The following is a 15,136-nucleotide window of genomic DNA, read 5'->3' on the forward strand; positions in this document are numbered from 1 at the left end:
ATATATAAGTATAACTAGAATGACTTACCCCCGCGGTTGAAATAGAGCAGATTTATCATATTAAAAAGGAGAGGGCCCTTTTGTCTATCAGCTGCTGGTGCATTCATGGAATAATTCCAGAATTATATGGTTACTGCCATTGGATACATCATTGTTGTGCACTTCATGAGATTCCGAAGGCTCGTATCTATCTTCGAAAGCATTTTCTACCACAGATTGTGCATTATCATAGACTTATATTTTTCTTCAATGAGAACTTGATGAATAAGATGATCTATAATTGTGATAATTGGACCTGCTAGATGTTTTGATCTCTTGACGTTTGGTTCTAGTCAACTTCACATCTTCTCACTCTCTTCTATGGTTGCTCTCATGGGACAGGTCATCAATTCTGCGCCTTTCTATGCTTCTAGAATGATCCTCTACAACATGCTTATCACGATGCCCATGAAGGCCCTGCTTCATTAGCACATGATCTCTAGTCAAAGCATCCTCAAATATTGTAGATTTGATATCACGACCATAGTGAGATTGTTTCCTGTAATGGTTTGGGCTACCTCTAGTTGCTTCAAATAAATTGTTATTGTTTTTCCTACAATTCATATTAAGATCCTGTGCAAGGGGTCTTGATGAAAGCATCCATCCCTACCTCTTCATCTCCCTTCACAAAACAACTGATTCCACCTGCTTGCTTAATTTCATCCATGTGTTCCTCTATTATATCCCTCATAACCTCCGAAACAATGTAAACAAATGGAGTATGGAAACTATCATTAAACTTTAAATTTCAAATTGATGACAATGTACCAAAAAAGAACTGCAATAAAAAACAATGAGGCATTCTTTTAGTATGAGAAAACAATAAGACATTAGATACAAGAATATTATGACTCCATCTTTAGTAAGAATACATGAAGATTTTAATCACAAATAATTTTTGTCAAATTGATGGGTTCTCTCATTTAGCTTTCTCCCAGAAAAAACTTTCAAATATTTACCAAAGTTCAAGACTGTGGAGGCAAGTGTTTGAAACTGCACGGATCTATTATGCATAATTTATAATCTTTTCCATCCATAAGACTAACTTCTACGCTAAGAAAATAAACATATCAAGTAATCTCTCCTCAATTACAAAGTTCAACACATGCATTTGACAAGCCGGGATGTCATCAATTAGGTAGGAAGTAAAACATTAGATAACAGAAAATGTAATCGTTAGAAAGACCTTTTCAAAACTAGATTCTTACCTTTAAAGTTGTTCTTTTCAACTTTTTCCCACGATATGACATTCTTCAGCATTTGTAATCTCTTTCTTCAGCCAATAAATCCTCTTTCGTCTTATTCTTACTTGTTCCTTATTTAAACAAACAAAGATTTGTCAACAACAGTTTATTCAAACCATCTTTCATGTAAAAAAGATAATTGTCAAGAGAGAGGACACCAGATAAAATACTAGTAATTTGCTGTTATGTTCCCTGAAGTGCCTCTTTCTGGTTGTTATAAGCATTTTACTAAAACTGTTGACAAGTTAAATGTACTAACCCACTACAACAAGCTGACTCCTTGTGTCATGCATGAGGTTGTTTCCTAAATTCTAATATAGTTGCCAACAGCAATGAACTAAATGCACTTAAAAGAAAACTGACCCCTACCTCATGAAACTTGTGCATAATGATAATGTTTAATGATTGAGAAAGTTAAGGCATATCCTAAATCTAGAATTAGGTAAACATGGTCTCCTAAGAAAAAAGTTCCACACAAGGGAAACACCAAGTTAATGCACTTGCTGTGGCAATATATATGCCTGAAGAACCAGTATGACCAAATAAAGTTTCAATTATCTGAATTGTAATTTAGGTTAAAGCCAGGTATCCTAACCATCCACATGGCTAATGGCATCATCTAATGCTAACAAGTAGCTTTCAGTTTCTTGAATCATGTTTTAAATTGTAAAATAAAACATATGCAACTCATATTACTTACATATTTAAGAAAGCTAAATACCTGGTTAGATGATTGTTTCTTAGGAAGTACATCATGCTCAATTATAGGTCTATATGAAGGACGTTTTTTCCTCTCCTCATTGGCTCTATTAGACACATAAGCATGCTCAGCCATTCTACAGATAAAGGAAAACTCTATCAGCATCAGATCCTTAGATTCAAGATACACATATTTCAGACAATAATACTATCACAGCAAGTTAAAGACAATACAAAGAAGCTCTAAAGTGGATGTCAATTGAATAGGAACCATATAAATAAGACAATCGATTCATACCAATACCATGGAACAATAAAAATTCATGAAAACATAAATGACAAATAAGATAGACAAATATTTATACCTTATTGCTGACATATTCATGAACCAATTCACCTACTTTACTCTCATCTACAACCCTTTCAAGGGGCTTATCAACTTTGACATTCATAATCTCACTATGGGTAGAATGTCAACTTTGATCTTCTTCTTTTAAATCAGAAGACATAGTCGAGTTTTGCTCTAATGGAAACAACAACGGTGAGGCACTTTCTAATATGCATTGCTTAAAAATGTTAAGAGCAAATAATTTTGCACTCAGTTGCCCATATAAAACAGAAAGCTGAGAAGCCAACAACATCAAAGTCTGAGATAAAGCAGGACACTTCAAACTCATACTCTTTAAATTCCCCTCCAATTCTCGGCCCTTCAACAACTCCACAATCGCCGAAGCTTCCCTTATAACAGCTTTCAAACACAACCCAACCAGAACAAGTATATGATCCCTCAAATAAACATTAATCACAATACCAAATTGTGACGAATTAATGATTACCGATTTGTTGAAATCACTCTCTTTCACCCTTTTAACCCCAAAATTGCACAAACAACAGTAAAGGAGTACAGATTTAAGTACTCACAAGCACTCCAACCCTCAATTTCTCTCCTAATAAACCAGAAATCAGAACCTAAAATCCTGAACCCCAATTCATCAAAACCTTCAATCTTTGTCTTAACTTCTTTATCATAATAACAAACATTAGCACATTCTAAAGATAAAAAACCAAGCAAAGTAAAAATTCTTTTACTCCTTAAAAGACTATCTAATAAACAAACAGGACCAGGGCAATCTTTATAAAAGAAACTAGAAAATCCAGGGTAGTAATGTAATCATCTAAAGAAAAGTAGAGCTCCTGGTTTAAATCTTGAATGGCGAAATGGGGATTTTGATGGTATAATGTTGAAAACGATAGTAGGCTATTTTGGTAATTTGGAGAGTCAATTGAGATAGGAGATGGACAGTGAAAAATGTGGTGGAAGAGGGATTCAGGAGGCATGAGATGGTGGGGGTTGTAAGGGCAGGGGAGGAAGTGGTCGTTTTGGGGCTTTGGAGGGAGAAATTTGGAATTTGGAAGAGGTTGGTGAGAATGAGAGATGAGGGTTTTGAGAGAGGAGAGTGTTGTTGAGCGATCATACGGGTTTGGAATTTGGGTTAAATTAGGGTTGGGGTTTAATGGAGGTGTTGAACAAGGGTTCACAGATTTCAATGTTTCGGAGACTAAATGAGAGCAGCCCTGCCTCTGTGAGTAGTTTTCAATGACAAACGAAAACAGGAACTTATCACCACCACAAAACTTAACTTCGGTTGATCAATATTTCAGAAATTTTATATATCCCTATTAGCAAATATCACCACCTATCACCACAAAATTAGCCGCCGCCGCCACCACCACCACCACCCAATATTTCCAAAATTTCTCCCATATCACCCCTGTTACAGTTGCCTACTCAAAAACATTAGAAGATTTTACCTCTTTCTTCCGTTGAATATGAATTTTGGGCGATGGTCATTGGTCCAGATCAATATCTATAGCAAGAAAAAGCCCCGCCTCCTGCAGTGAGAACGAAAAGTGTTATTACCAGCTTTGAGAGTCTCAGAACAAAAACCCAGAAATCACCAAACAAATTCTACAACACCGTGATAGCAACCATCACCACTATTAATTGTAATCCGGATTTTTCACCACCGGAAAATCCGGCGATGGAGTCAACACCTACTAAAAAAACCAGGGAAGGAGTTGGCACCTGAAAAATCCGGCGACAGTACTACACCTACTGAAAAATAGCGCATTTTGGGAATTGCTTTATAATAATAATAATAATACAGGTGTACGTTCCAAAGGTATACAGGTGTACATTCCAAAGGTCTAACATAATGATACGGTAGATTTGTGATTGACATGGTTGAATTTTATCGGCGATGATATAAACAACATTATTATCCTAAAGTATAAATAAATAAACATTTTTAATTATTTTAGATATTGCATTGCATTGCCATCCAGTCTTTTCATATTCAGCGTATATATACTGGGCAGCCTAAAGGCTTCATATTCAGGTAAATACATCTCTAATTTTTTTCTTCTCTTTCTTCGTTTTCTTCCCGCTTTGAATCTTTTGCGATCTGGGTTCGGCTTCTAATATAGGTTTCGTTTCATTGATCCATCACCGAGTGCCTTCATTCTCGTAAGTCTTTTTCCGAAATTTGCTTCTCTTCAATTTGCTTCTGATTATAATTTTCTGCTTTCAAATTCTCTAGTTTTTTCTTCTCTTTCTTCGTTTTCTTCCCATTTGCACAGATTGATGCAGTTTATTCAGCACTTGGTTCTATGGGTTACAAGAAACTTGCGGTTCACATATCGGAAACTGGGTGGCCATCTAAAGGAGATGAAGACGAAGCAGGGGCAACACGAGATAATATGGGACTGACTGATCATATTTGTCTTTTTGCTACACTTTTGTATATATATCATTTACCATTGATAATACCTTAATTTATGTAGGTTCTCCTTGATTGTGGTTTTGTTCTATTGATCGTATAGTGAGTGACTGTAATGGGCAATTTCCTTATTTACTTTGTCTCCATTAAGGTACTTCCGTCATGCATCTGCTGCAGTTATTGTGCTCTCCAAAAATTTAGCTCAGTATATCAACATAAACAGGTTAGTTATCAATTATATAGTTGAGTGTTCTGGTTAATTTTCATTGTGTTTTGCCAACGTAATGCGACATGAGTTCCATTCTTTGTAAATAAGTAGATGTTACGATCAAAAGGTTAAACGCAATGTCATGGGCAATTTCACCGGTTCAAGCCTCCAAGGGCAAGGCAACTGCCTTAGACGTCTCCTTAAGTTCAGCCGTCTAAAATATATGTATATTTAGTCATTTTTTGAATTTAACTCAATCTTCTTATTGAATTAAGGCAAATATATCTATATTCTATCTTTAAAATTAGACAAAATTAATATTACTCTTTCAATATCAACCATCTTGATAAGCTATTTACGTTAAAATTCTATATGTACACATTCCATTTTATAATAAATAGTATAATTTAATATAATTGTCTAATTAATTTTTTTTTTAACTTTTCCTTTTATAAATATTTAACATTTTAGTCTCTCTTATGGAAAATAAAGGAGTTACCTTTCAAAGTTTTTTTCTTCGCAATATCACTCAAAATTATACATAATATTAATATAATCATTCTTTAATGTGAATGCTATAAATCTCAAGACATTCTTACTTAATAATATTCATATATATTATATATTCGTTGTAAAATCTAAAAATATTTGAAATATAACAAAGTAAAATATATTCAGTTTTCCTACCATTTTAATCAATTTTTATTGCATATATAGTATTCTCTTAATAATAAAAATTCTTAGTTATAAAATCTGTATATATATAAAGAAAGCTTAATACCCCCCTTGATTGTTTGACAAGTAGTACATTTTGAACTCATTTTGGGGCTGTAAAATTGTTCCATCTTGACACGTAGGATTTGTGGTTATCATGTAATTGAATTTTATTGGTGAATATGTGAATATATATTAATTGTTGCATTGGTATACAAAATCCAAAGGTAAAAGCATACCTGTTTGAGTGACATGTAGGACATATTTTTCTTCTTTTTTTTAGCTCTAAAATTGCTTTATTTTGGAGCTCTAGAATTGCTCTCTCTTGCCACGTTGGATGTGTGGTTTAATGAGATATTAATGCATTGCATTGATATTCCAAATGTTCATATTAACCCAAACTTTTATTGATTAGGTTTAATGAGATATTAATATACTGCATTGGTATTCCAAAGATTCATATCATCTTGATTACATTACGTAGCACATTATCCAAACTTTTCTTGATTAGATTTAATGAGATATTAATGCATTATATTGGTATTCCAAAGGTTCATATCATCTTAATTACTTTACGTAGCACATTTTGGAACTCGTTTTGGGGCTGTAGAATTGTTTCATCTTGACACATTGGATTGACAAGTAGGATTTGTGATTTAATGAGCAACCATGCAAAGAATGTTCATAGTGCAGGACAAAGGGATCATCAAAATATACGTATGCAACTAAATTTAAGGTCAAAAAATTATATAAGAAAATTAAGCTTTTATATATGGTGTGTAGCTGCGTTGTGTGAACATAAACTAAGTACATTCTCACATACCTTAGTGTGACCCAATTTAAGAAGGTTAGTGTTGATGCTTGATTTTGACACCAACAACTTGTACATGTAAAGTGCTAAGCGGACTTAGAAATTACACGTGATATGGAAATGTGCAACGAAAGAATAAACAAGAGACAATTTTTTAAGTGGTTGTGATGCTCAAAAGCAAATCCTACGTCCACTATATTTGTATTGATAGATGATTACAGTCAGGTTGCGGGCAGCAAGCTGAGTTACAATCTAGAGAGAATTTAAATACATAGAGAGAGAGTCTGCTATTAGAAAACTAAAAATGACCAGATCTTGTAAATGAGAGAGGAGTCATCTATTTATAGTCAAGGGATTCAAGGTAATAACCATGATTTTGTAGTCGGATAGGTGTGGTACAATTCTTACCTTGCTTCCCATTGGCTAACTGTATAGGAGATATCCTAAATCGCGTAGGGCTTGGGCAAGTAGACAATTTCTAGCCACTCACAAGCCAAGCTTTCACCTGCCACACTGACAACAATCTTACTTCTTCCGTTCTTGTGCGACGTGACAACGTCTGGACGACACAAACCTTCCTAAACTCTGATTGACCCTTGCTGTTGTGAGCTTACATCAGCCCTGATTTTTTAGGCATAACAGAAGCCCCCCAGTTCTTAAGGTTTAAGGATTGAACCTTGAGAACTTCATGATTATGCCATGACCTGACTTATCCTGAGTGACTCTTGATCGAGCTGTATGAGACAAGCAGTTAAGATAATGTGAAACTAGTGGTTTAACCCGACCAGTGAAGTATAAGGAGGTTGCAGTATAGGTCTCTAAGAATAGCACAAGCGACTTGAGGCGACCTTCCTCCACAAGTTCAGCGACCTGGGTCAGACATTGCTTAGTGTTATACCAACATGCTTTGGACTCCATCTGTCACTCACGACCTGAAAATACTTAGTATATTTTTTTCAAAAACAAGAGGTCACATCGTCTCGAAATCGATACATGGAGAAGAGTGTTTTACTCAAACAACCTCTTTAGATGTTACCCGTTGCGCTTGATAGCTAGTCTGGTCAATAAAGTAAACTTTATTCTGACATACGTGTCTCTTGCGTAATAAGTGTCAGACATGCTAAAACAACATTCCCTTTCAGAGCATTAAATGCAGATGAGGGCGCATTTAATATGGAGGAGATAACTGCACCGACGCTTGGTTACTCTAATTCCACAAAGCGTGAAGGTTACTCTTCATGTGGATTAACGACACGTGGTTGTAATCAATGGCAAGAAACGTATCCCGCCCAAGCATCGCTTGCTAAGGAAACCAATCGTTGCCTTTCCCCCTATAAAACCCCAGGTTCGCCTCAAGTTTTATCACATAACTCACATTTTCAGAGAGAAAAGCAAAGCTGTTGCACTTGTGAAATCAGTCCATTCTTCTTCCAGTTAATGCGCACTCTTCATTACAACAGGAAGTTCGTCCCCAATAGTCAAGAGGTAAGGAGGACTCTCCTTTATTTCCCTCTTTTATTTCTGTTAAAAGCTTGACTTTACAGTAATTGTGGGTATGAACTGTCTGGTAAACCTACACGATGCATGTTTCTGGACAGTGGTAAAAAAGGAAAACTTTTTTTTTTTTTTTTAGAAGTGAAAACTTGGGGCACGAATTCTTGGGAATTCATTCTCAAGGGTTTTTAGGGTTTTGCTAGGGGTTAAGGAAGGTAAATTAAGGTTTCTTTTACTCTTCCACATCATCATACGGGACACTGTATGGACATTAAGTCATCTCTGTATGTCGCCCCTTTTTTAGATTTTAGGAGCAATGGACACTTCAGCGACCAGAATGGCCGAGGGGACGAGCTCGTAGGCACTGAGCACCTCAGCAGGCCTCATGCAAGAGACATTATCAATGGCCACCAGGGACGAGATACAGAAAGCGGTGGACAGTTCGAGCTTAGCGTAGATGTCTACCAGCACATGATGTACACAGCTCGGAATCCCCTAGAAGGAATGGTCACGATCTTCGAGGTGATGTTTAAGTATGGGGTGTTGATACCTTTTCATCCCTTCATCAGATCAATCCTCGACCACTTCAAGGTTATGCCATTACAGTTGATGCCTAATATGTATATGATAGCTGTTGCTATGTATATCGCATGTGGTAAAAATGGTCTTTGCGAGCTGACAGCGTTAGAGCTCGCATGCTCTAACTATTTGAAGAAGAGTAAAGATAAATACTCTTTTTACCTCTCGAAGTGATCTTCAATCGAGGGAGGAATATTTGGTTACCCTAGTAATGTCGAGGCTTATGAAACCAAATTTTTCTTTTTTGCATACGATGGTGTTTGTCAATTTAGGGAGCTGAGTAGGTTTTCCTTTTCTTTGATTTGTGGATTGTCCCTTTTTCTTCAGCTCCTCTTTGATAGGTGAAGTTAACAAACTTTTTTGTCTCTTTGCAGAAAATAAGACGACCAGGTTAACGACTCTGACAGACTTTAACCGCATTGTGACGTTCGATCGTCTACTCGAACAGAGTCGTGACGCAAGACTATTCGTAACTATTGCCAACTTGCAAAAGTACGGTTTCTTCAACCTGGAAGCATCTTTGGAACCCCTAGCTTGTAAGTATCTTCACGCTTAGGACCTTTTTTTTTTTTTTTTTTTTTTTTTTTTTTTTTTTTGCAGAGGTGACCTTTTTGCTAACATGTTTCTATGGTGCGTAGCGACCATGCCACCCAGGGTTCCAAAGCCATCAACGAGGACTAAGGGGTTCATATTTCCCTAGGTTGACCCGATCGAGCCGATCCCCGATGGTATCCCTATAGGAAGGATACATATTGGTGCAGAAAGACGAACATCCACAGAGCGACGTGGAAAAGCTTCTTGGCCTGTGGCTACTCGCGTCGCGAAGCAGAAAACCATGGGCCAGAAGGCCAACAAGAGGAAGCAGTAACTTGCTGAAGAGGAGTCAGAGTCCAAGCCGAAGGGCTTCGGGATGCTGCCGTAAGGATTGTAGCCTTACTAGGCTTTCTGCTCAGGGGTGCCCTTGAGGAGTGCCCCTAGCACTTCGGCGGTCCTTGAGAGCTCGCGTAGAGGAGAGGGGGAGGTCGCGGTTGCCCAAAAGAGAGCGGGCAAGTAACGGGTTGACAAAGTGTATGTTCCTCTGAGACTAGACCCGCCTGTGCTTGATTCCATGGGGCAACTGCCAGAGCACCTACAGTCGATGGTGTATACCTTGCTGAAATGCCAACTGGCTGCAGCCTTTGAGAAGTTCGTGGCTTCTCGACCCGCAGACCTGGTGGCTACTGAGCTTCAGTTGCAAAGCCGGGTAAAACAGTTTGATCTTGTCAAGGACTTTTTAGTATCAATTGATTTTCTAACTTTTATGATTTTCGAAAAAAAATGAGGCTAACTCTTGTTTCTTTTCTCATACAGTCCTTGCTTGCCTTACACATGACCCAACAGAAGATCGATATGGACTCTACTAGAGGATTCCACGAGCTAAGGGAGGAGAATACCAAGCTAAAACAAGACTTTGCGGCTTTGGACGCAGAGGCGAAAGCTGTTCACATTCAAGCGAATCAGTACTTGGTAGAGAGAAATTATGCTTTCGTATAGTGGACTTCCAGAAGGTCGAGCTTGAGAAGAGATGCGAGGAAAATAAGGAGCTTCAAAAGACAGTGGCAAGACTAACCAAAGAGTGTGGTGAGAAAGAGAAAGAGCTGAAGGTGAACTCTGAGCGTGCCAGGAAGGCGGAGGAGGACAAAGCTCGAATGTGGGAAAACTTTGAGAAGCAGAAAAGGGCTCTGGAGGTGGATCTCGAGCTACTCCAAGGGTGAGTCACTTCATTAACTAAATAGATGAAGCGGCAAAACCTTGAACTCGAGAGGAGAGCTGCTGACTAGGCAATACAAGCCATCTGCAGCTTGCGATCGAGGAATCCAGGGATGGACCTCTCCGACTTCCCAAATGAATACCAGGACATCCTTGCCTCCATGGCCCAAGCTAATGATGCCAAGGAAAAAGAGGGACAAGAGCCTCTTCCGGAGGATGACCATTCGGAGGCATACGTCCCTAAGGACCAAGCAACTGATCAGGCAGTCGACGACCAACCAATGGATATAGAGGTTGTACCCAAAGAGCTTGGAGGCGGGGACCAGTGATTGCCTCTTCTGTTTTTCAAAAATTTTCTTTTAACACTTTTTTTTTTTTTTTTTTTTTTTTTTGGTATCTTTCTGTTGTTCATTGTATTTACTAAGACATATATATAAAAGAAACATTTTCAGCCACTTGCGATAGTACTTCTATAATTCAAGCACTTCACAAGACTAATATTATACATCTGATCAGGGAACTTGTAAAAATATTGTAACGAACAAGATCATTCAAAAGAGCATGATACAAATATTCCCTCAAGAGAAAGCAAAACGATCTTATTCATAAAGATTAGAAGGGAAACTTTACAAGCAATAGAAATGAACAAGATTAAGAGCGGGTTCGAAATTACTGGTAATAAGGGTGAAGATGCTCAGCATTCCAAGCTCGCGGTACTTTAGAACCATTAAGCCTCTTGAGGTGATACGTTTCAGGTCGTATTACCTTAGTGATGCTGTAAGGGCCCTCCCAGTTAGGTCTCAATACCCCCGCACTTGGTTCTCCTGTACCGAGAATGACTTCTTTTAGAACCAAGTCACCTACCTGAAGTCTCTTCTCCTGACCTTAGACTCGAATAACCTTTTCGCCTGCTGCTAGTATGATGCTATCCTTAACCGAGCCTTTTCGCGGCATTCTTCAACTAGGTCCAGACTTGCACGTAAAAGTGCTTCATTGTTTATCTCATTGAATAAGTCTCTCTGGAGTGAACCAGTCCCTGCTTCCACTAGAATCATAGCCTCATAGCCATATGCTAGCGAGAAGGGTGTTTTCGAAGTAGAGGTTCTCAGAGTTGTTCTATATGCCCATAGAACTTCTGGGAGGTCATCGGCTCAATTGCTCTTGGCAGCGCCAAACTTGGCTTTTATTGTGTGCTTGATGGTCTTGTTGACAGCTTCAACCTGACCATTGGCTTGCGATCTTGCGACTAAGGCAAACTTTTTATGGATCCCCAACTCATCGCAAAACTGCTTGAATTTCTCATTGTCAAACTGCTTTCCATTATCAGAAATGAGGGTATAGGGAATCCCATTGCGGCACACTATATTCTTGAAGACGAAGTCTTTGAGATTCTTAGTAGTGATCACGGCCAAAGGCTTGGCCTCGACCCATTTGGTGAAGTAATCCACTACGACCACAACATACTTGACGCCTCATTTTTCGGTTGGCATGGGTCCGATAAGATTAATTCCCTATAAAGAGAATGGCTAGGGCTAGTCATTGTTGTCAGTTGGTGGGAATGAGGTCGCAGGATGTTCGCGAACCGTTGGCACTTGTCACACTTTTTCACAAAGTTGAAAGTGTCTTCCTGAAGTAGAGGCCAATAATATCCCTAACAGACAATTTTATTGGCAAGGGATCGTGCGGTGGTATGATTACTGTAGATCCCTTCATATATCTCCCTCATAATGTATAGTCTACTTCTTCGTCGGTTACACATCGGAGGAGAGAGGCGCTAAACTCCTGCTTGTATAGCTGATCTCTAATAAACGTGTAATGAGCAATTCTAGTGCGCAGGATTTTCGCCATAGTCTTGTCACTAGGTAGAGTCTCATCTCGAAGATACTGAATGATTGGAGTCATCTAGGAGGTAGATTATGTTGTAGCTACGGTCTGCTCAGGCGAGCTGATACTAGGAATCTCTATGTACCAAACTGGAACACTTTTTGGCACATCAGAGTCTAGCAATGAGGCTATCCTTGCCAAGGCGTCCGCGAGAAAGTTACTGTCTATTAGGATTTGCTTGATCGTGAAGCGCTTGAAAGGCTCGAGTGCGACCTTAGCTTTCTTCAAATAGTTGAACATGTTTTCTTCCTTGGCTTGATATTCTCCCAAAATCTTATTAACAACCAACTGGGAGTCGCTGTGAATATTGATCGCATCCAATCCCATTTCGCTTGCTAGTCATAGACTAGCAAGCAGCGCTTCATATTCGGCCTCATTATTCGTAGCTTAGAACCCAAATCGAATAATTCCATGAATGTGAGTCCCTTTGGGACTGAGTAGAAGACCGGCTCCAACTCTTCTTCTATTCGAGGAACCATCGACATAGAGGCTTTAAGTTGACAAGTTCTAAACAGCTTCCTAGATGACTTCACTGGCTAATTGCTTGGATTCTTGATTTGGCTGGTACGAGAACTCCGAAATAAAATTGGCAACAACCTGCCCTTTGATTGTTGTCTTTGGTCTATAATGTAGATCGAACTGACTCAATTTCATTGCCCATTTGAGTAACTTACCCGAAGCTTCTGGCTTTTGAAGAACTTGTCTGAGTGGGTAGTTGGTCAAAACATGGATTGTGGGGCATGGAAATAGGGTCACAGCTTCCTAGGGGCGATCAATAGGGTATAAGCTAATCACTCCATCTTTGGATACCGCATCTCGACGTCCAGTAGTTGCTTGTTTGCGTAATACACTGGCCACTGAACTCTGCCCTCTTCCCGAATGAGAGCTGCGTTGACCGCATACCGAGAGACGGACAAGTAGAGGAATAGAATTTCCTTAAAAAGAGGCTTGGATAGAAGAGGTGGCTTTCCGAAGTGTTCTTTTATACTCTGAAAAGTCTGCTCACATTTTGGAGACCACTCGAACTTCTTGTAAGCCCTGAGTATATTAAAGAATGGCAAGCAATGATCTGTTGCCCTTAATATGAAGCGACTGAGAGCCGCTATCCTCCCATTTAGGCTCTAAACTTGTTTTCGGTTGGTCGAACTTTTCATATCTAGGAGAGCTTGGATCTTCTCGAGGTTGATTTCGATCCCCTTTGGTTAACCATATACCTTAGAAACTTTCCTGAGGATACTCCGAATGAGCACTTAAGAGAATTGAGCTTCATCCTATACTTTTGGAGTATGTCAAACATCTTAGCGAGATGCACTATGTGATCTGAAGCGACATGCAACTTAACCAGTATGTCATCCATATAAACTTCCATCAACTTTCTGATCTGCTCGGAAAACATATGATTAACCAGCCATTGGTAGGTTGCCCCAGCGTTTTTCAGGCTGAAGGGCATGACCTTGTAACAGTACAGTTCTCGATCTGTAATGAACGAGGTATGCTCTTCGTCAAGTGCATACATCGGGATCTGATTGTACCCTAAGTAGGCGTCCATAAAACTCAACAGCTCATGCCTGAAGGTGGCATCAATGAGCTAGTTGATCCTTGGCAAGGGGGAACTATCATTTGGACAGACTTTGTTGAGGTTGGTGAAATCGACACAGGTTCGCCACTTTCCATTAAGCTTCTTTACCAAGACTGGATTGGCAACCCAACTTGGGTAACGCGCCTCCCGAATAAACCCATTCGAAAGGAGCTTATCTATCTCACTTTTCAAGGCAGAATAACGCTCTGGATCCATGGCTCTTCTCTTCTGATGAACCGGCTTGATTGCACTATCAATGTTGAGTGCATGACATATCACATTCGGACTGATCCCGATTATATCAGTATGAGTCCATGCAAAAACATTGACATTCTCTCTGAGGAAGCTCGTCAAGCTTTTGGCAGGTTAGGGGTTGAGATTACTCCCAATTCTCAACACTTGAGTCGACTCATTTTGATTGACTAATATCTCAAATAGATGCTCAACTGGCCCACTATGAGGGCACTCCTGGATGCTAGGTTCCATGTTGTCCTCTACTAGGTCGGGTTGTGGCTCGATCCTGTCGATCACCATAGCCTGTTTGAGGATACTTGTTGGCCTTCTTTTTCCCTTGCATGCCATATGCACTACTTTTACGTAACAGTCGCGAGATTCGCATTGAGATCCTTTCACTTCCCCAATCCCCGTCGAAGTGGGGAACTTCATTTTCAGATGATCGATAGAGGTGACGGCCTTGAAACTTCGTAGTAGAGGTCGTCCTAGAATGCCATTAAAGGCGGATGGACAATCCACTACCAAGAACTTCGTTATCTTGGTGATAATCCGATTTTTCCTATGATTTTGCATTGAATTTCGATAGGATTTAGGATACTTCTCATACAATTTGGGCCATAATTGCTATCTAATTCTATTAATTTGTCTTTGCAAGCCTAAACGATGATTTTGAGCATAAATGCCAGTTTTGAGTGTAAATTACGTAACTTGAACTTGGAAACTCATAATGACCTGATTTTAGAAGCTTTGGAAAGTAAGAAGCAGAACTAAAACTTTCATGTTTTGGGTTTTTCCTAATTCTAATTGGACAATGGTGAAAACTTGGCTTGAAGTCGTGAACAATACGTGGAAACTGAAGAAAAACGTCTTTGGACGTGCTTCAATAATAACCTGAGCTGTTGACCTTGGATTGTGCTGATTCTTGAATGAGTAGAAAGATAATTTAAAGGTCTAAAATTATATGTTTAACACTTTTCCAGATTCAGAATCTTTCATGCTCAAATTTGGCTCGAAAGATTCTCGCCGCGGCGAAACTGCGTCAGATGTGAAAAATAAAACGACGCGTTTTGGTTTGCTAGGGCTTGGTCCTTAAGTGAAAGAGGTATAAATTAGCACGAAAAT

At 39.1% G+C, this 15,136-nt stretch overlaps 1 protein-coding gene across 1 annotated transcript; it reads right to left on the minus strand.

Annotated features, from left to right (window-relative positions):
• Positions 1-176: 176 nt before the first annotated feature.
• Positions 177-3,632, minus strand: LOC116114084 (U11/U12 small nuclear ribonucleoprotein 48 kDa protein-like; the record flags this gene model as incomplete). The annotated part of the gene is given in 7 exon segments (XM_031400238.1): positions 177-733; positions 1,248-1,343; positions 2,005-2,119; positions 2,348-2,354; positions 2,461-2,847; positions 2,850-3,110; positions 3,113-3,632. Coding segments are annotated over 7 exon segments (1,515 nt in total), but the record flags the coding sequence as incomplete, so codon positions are not given.
• Positions 3,633-15,136: the final 11,504 nt, after the last annotated feature.

The sequence above is a fragment of the Pistacia vera genome, unplaced genomic scaffold, assembly GCF_008641045.1.
Source record: "Pistacia vera cultivar Batoury unplaced genomic scaffold, PisVer_v2 Contig70, whole genome shotgun sequence".
Lineage (NCBI taxonomy): Eukaryota > Viridiplantae > Streptophyta > Magnoliopsida > Sapindales > Anacardiaceae > Pistacia > Pistacia vera.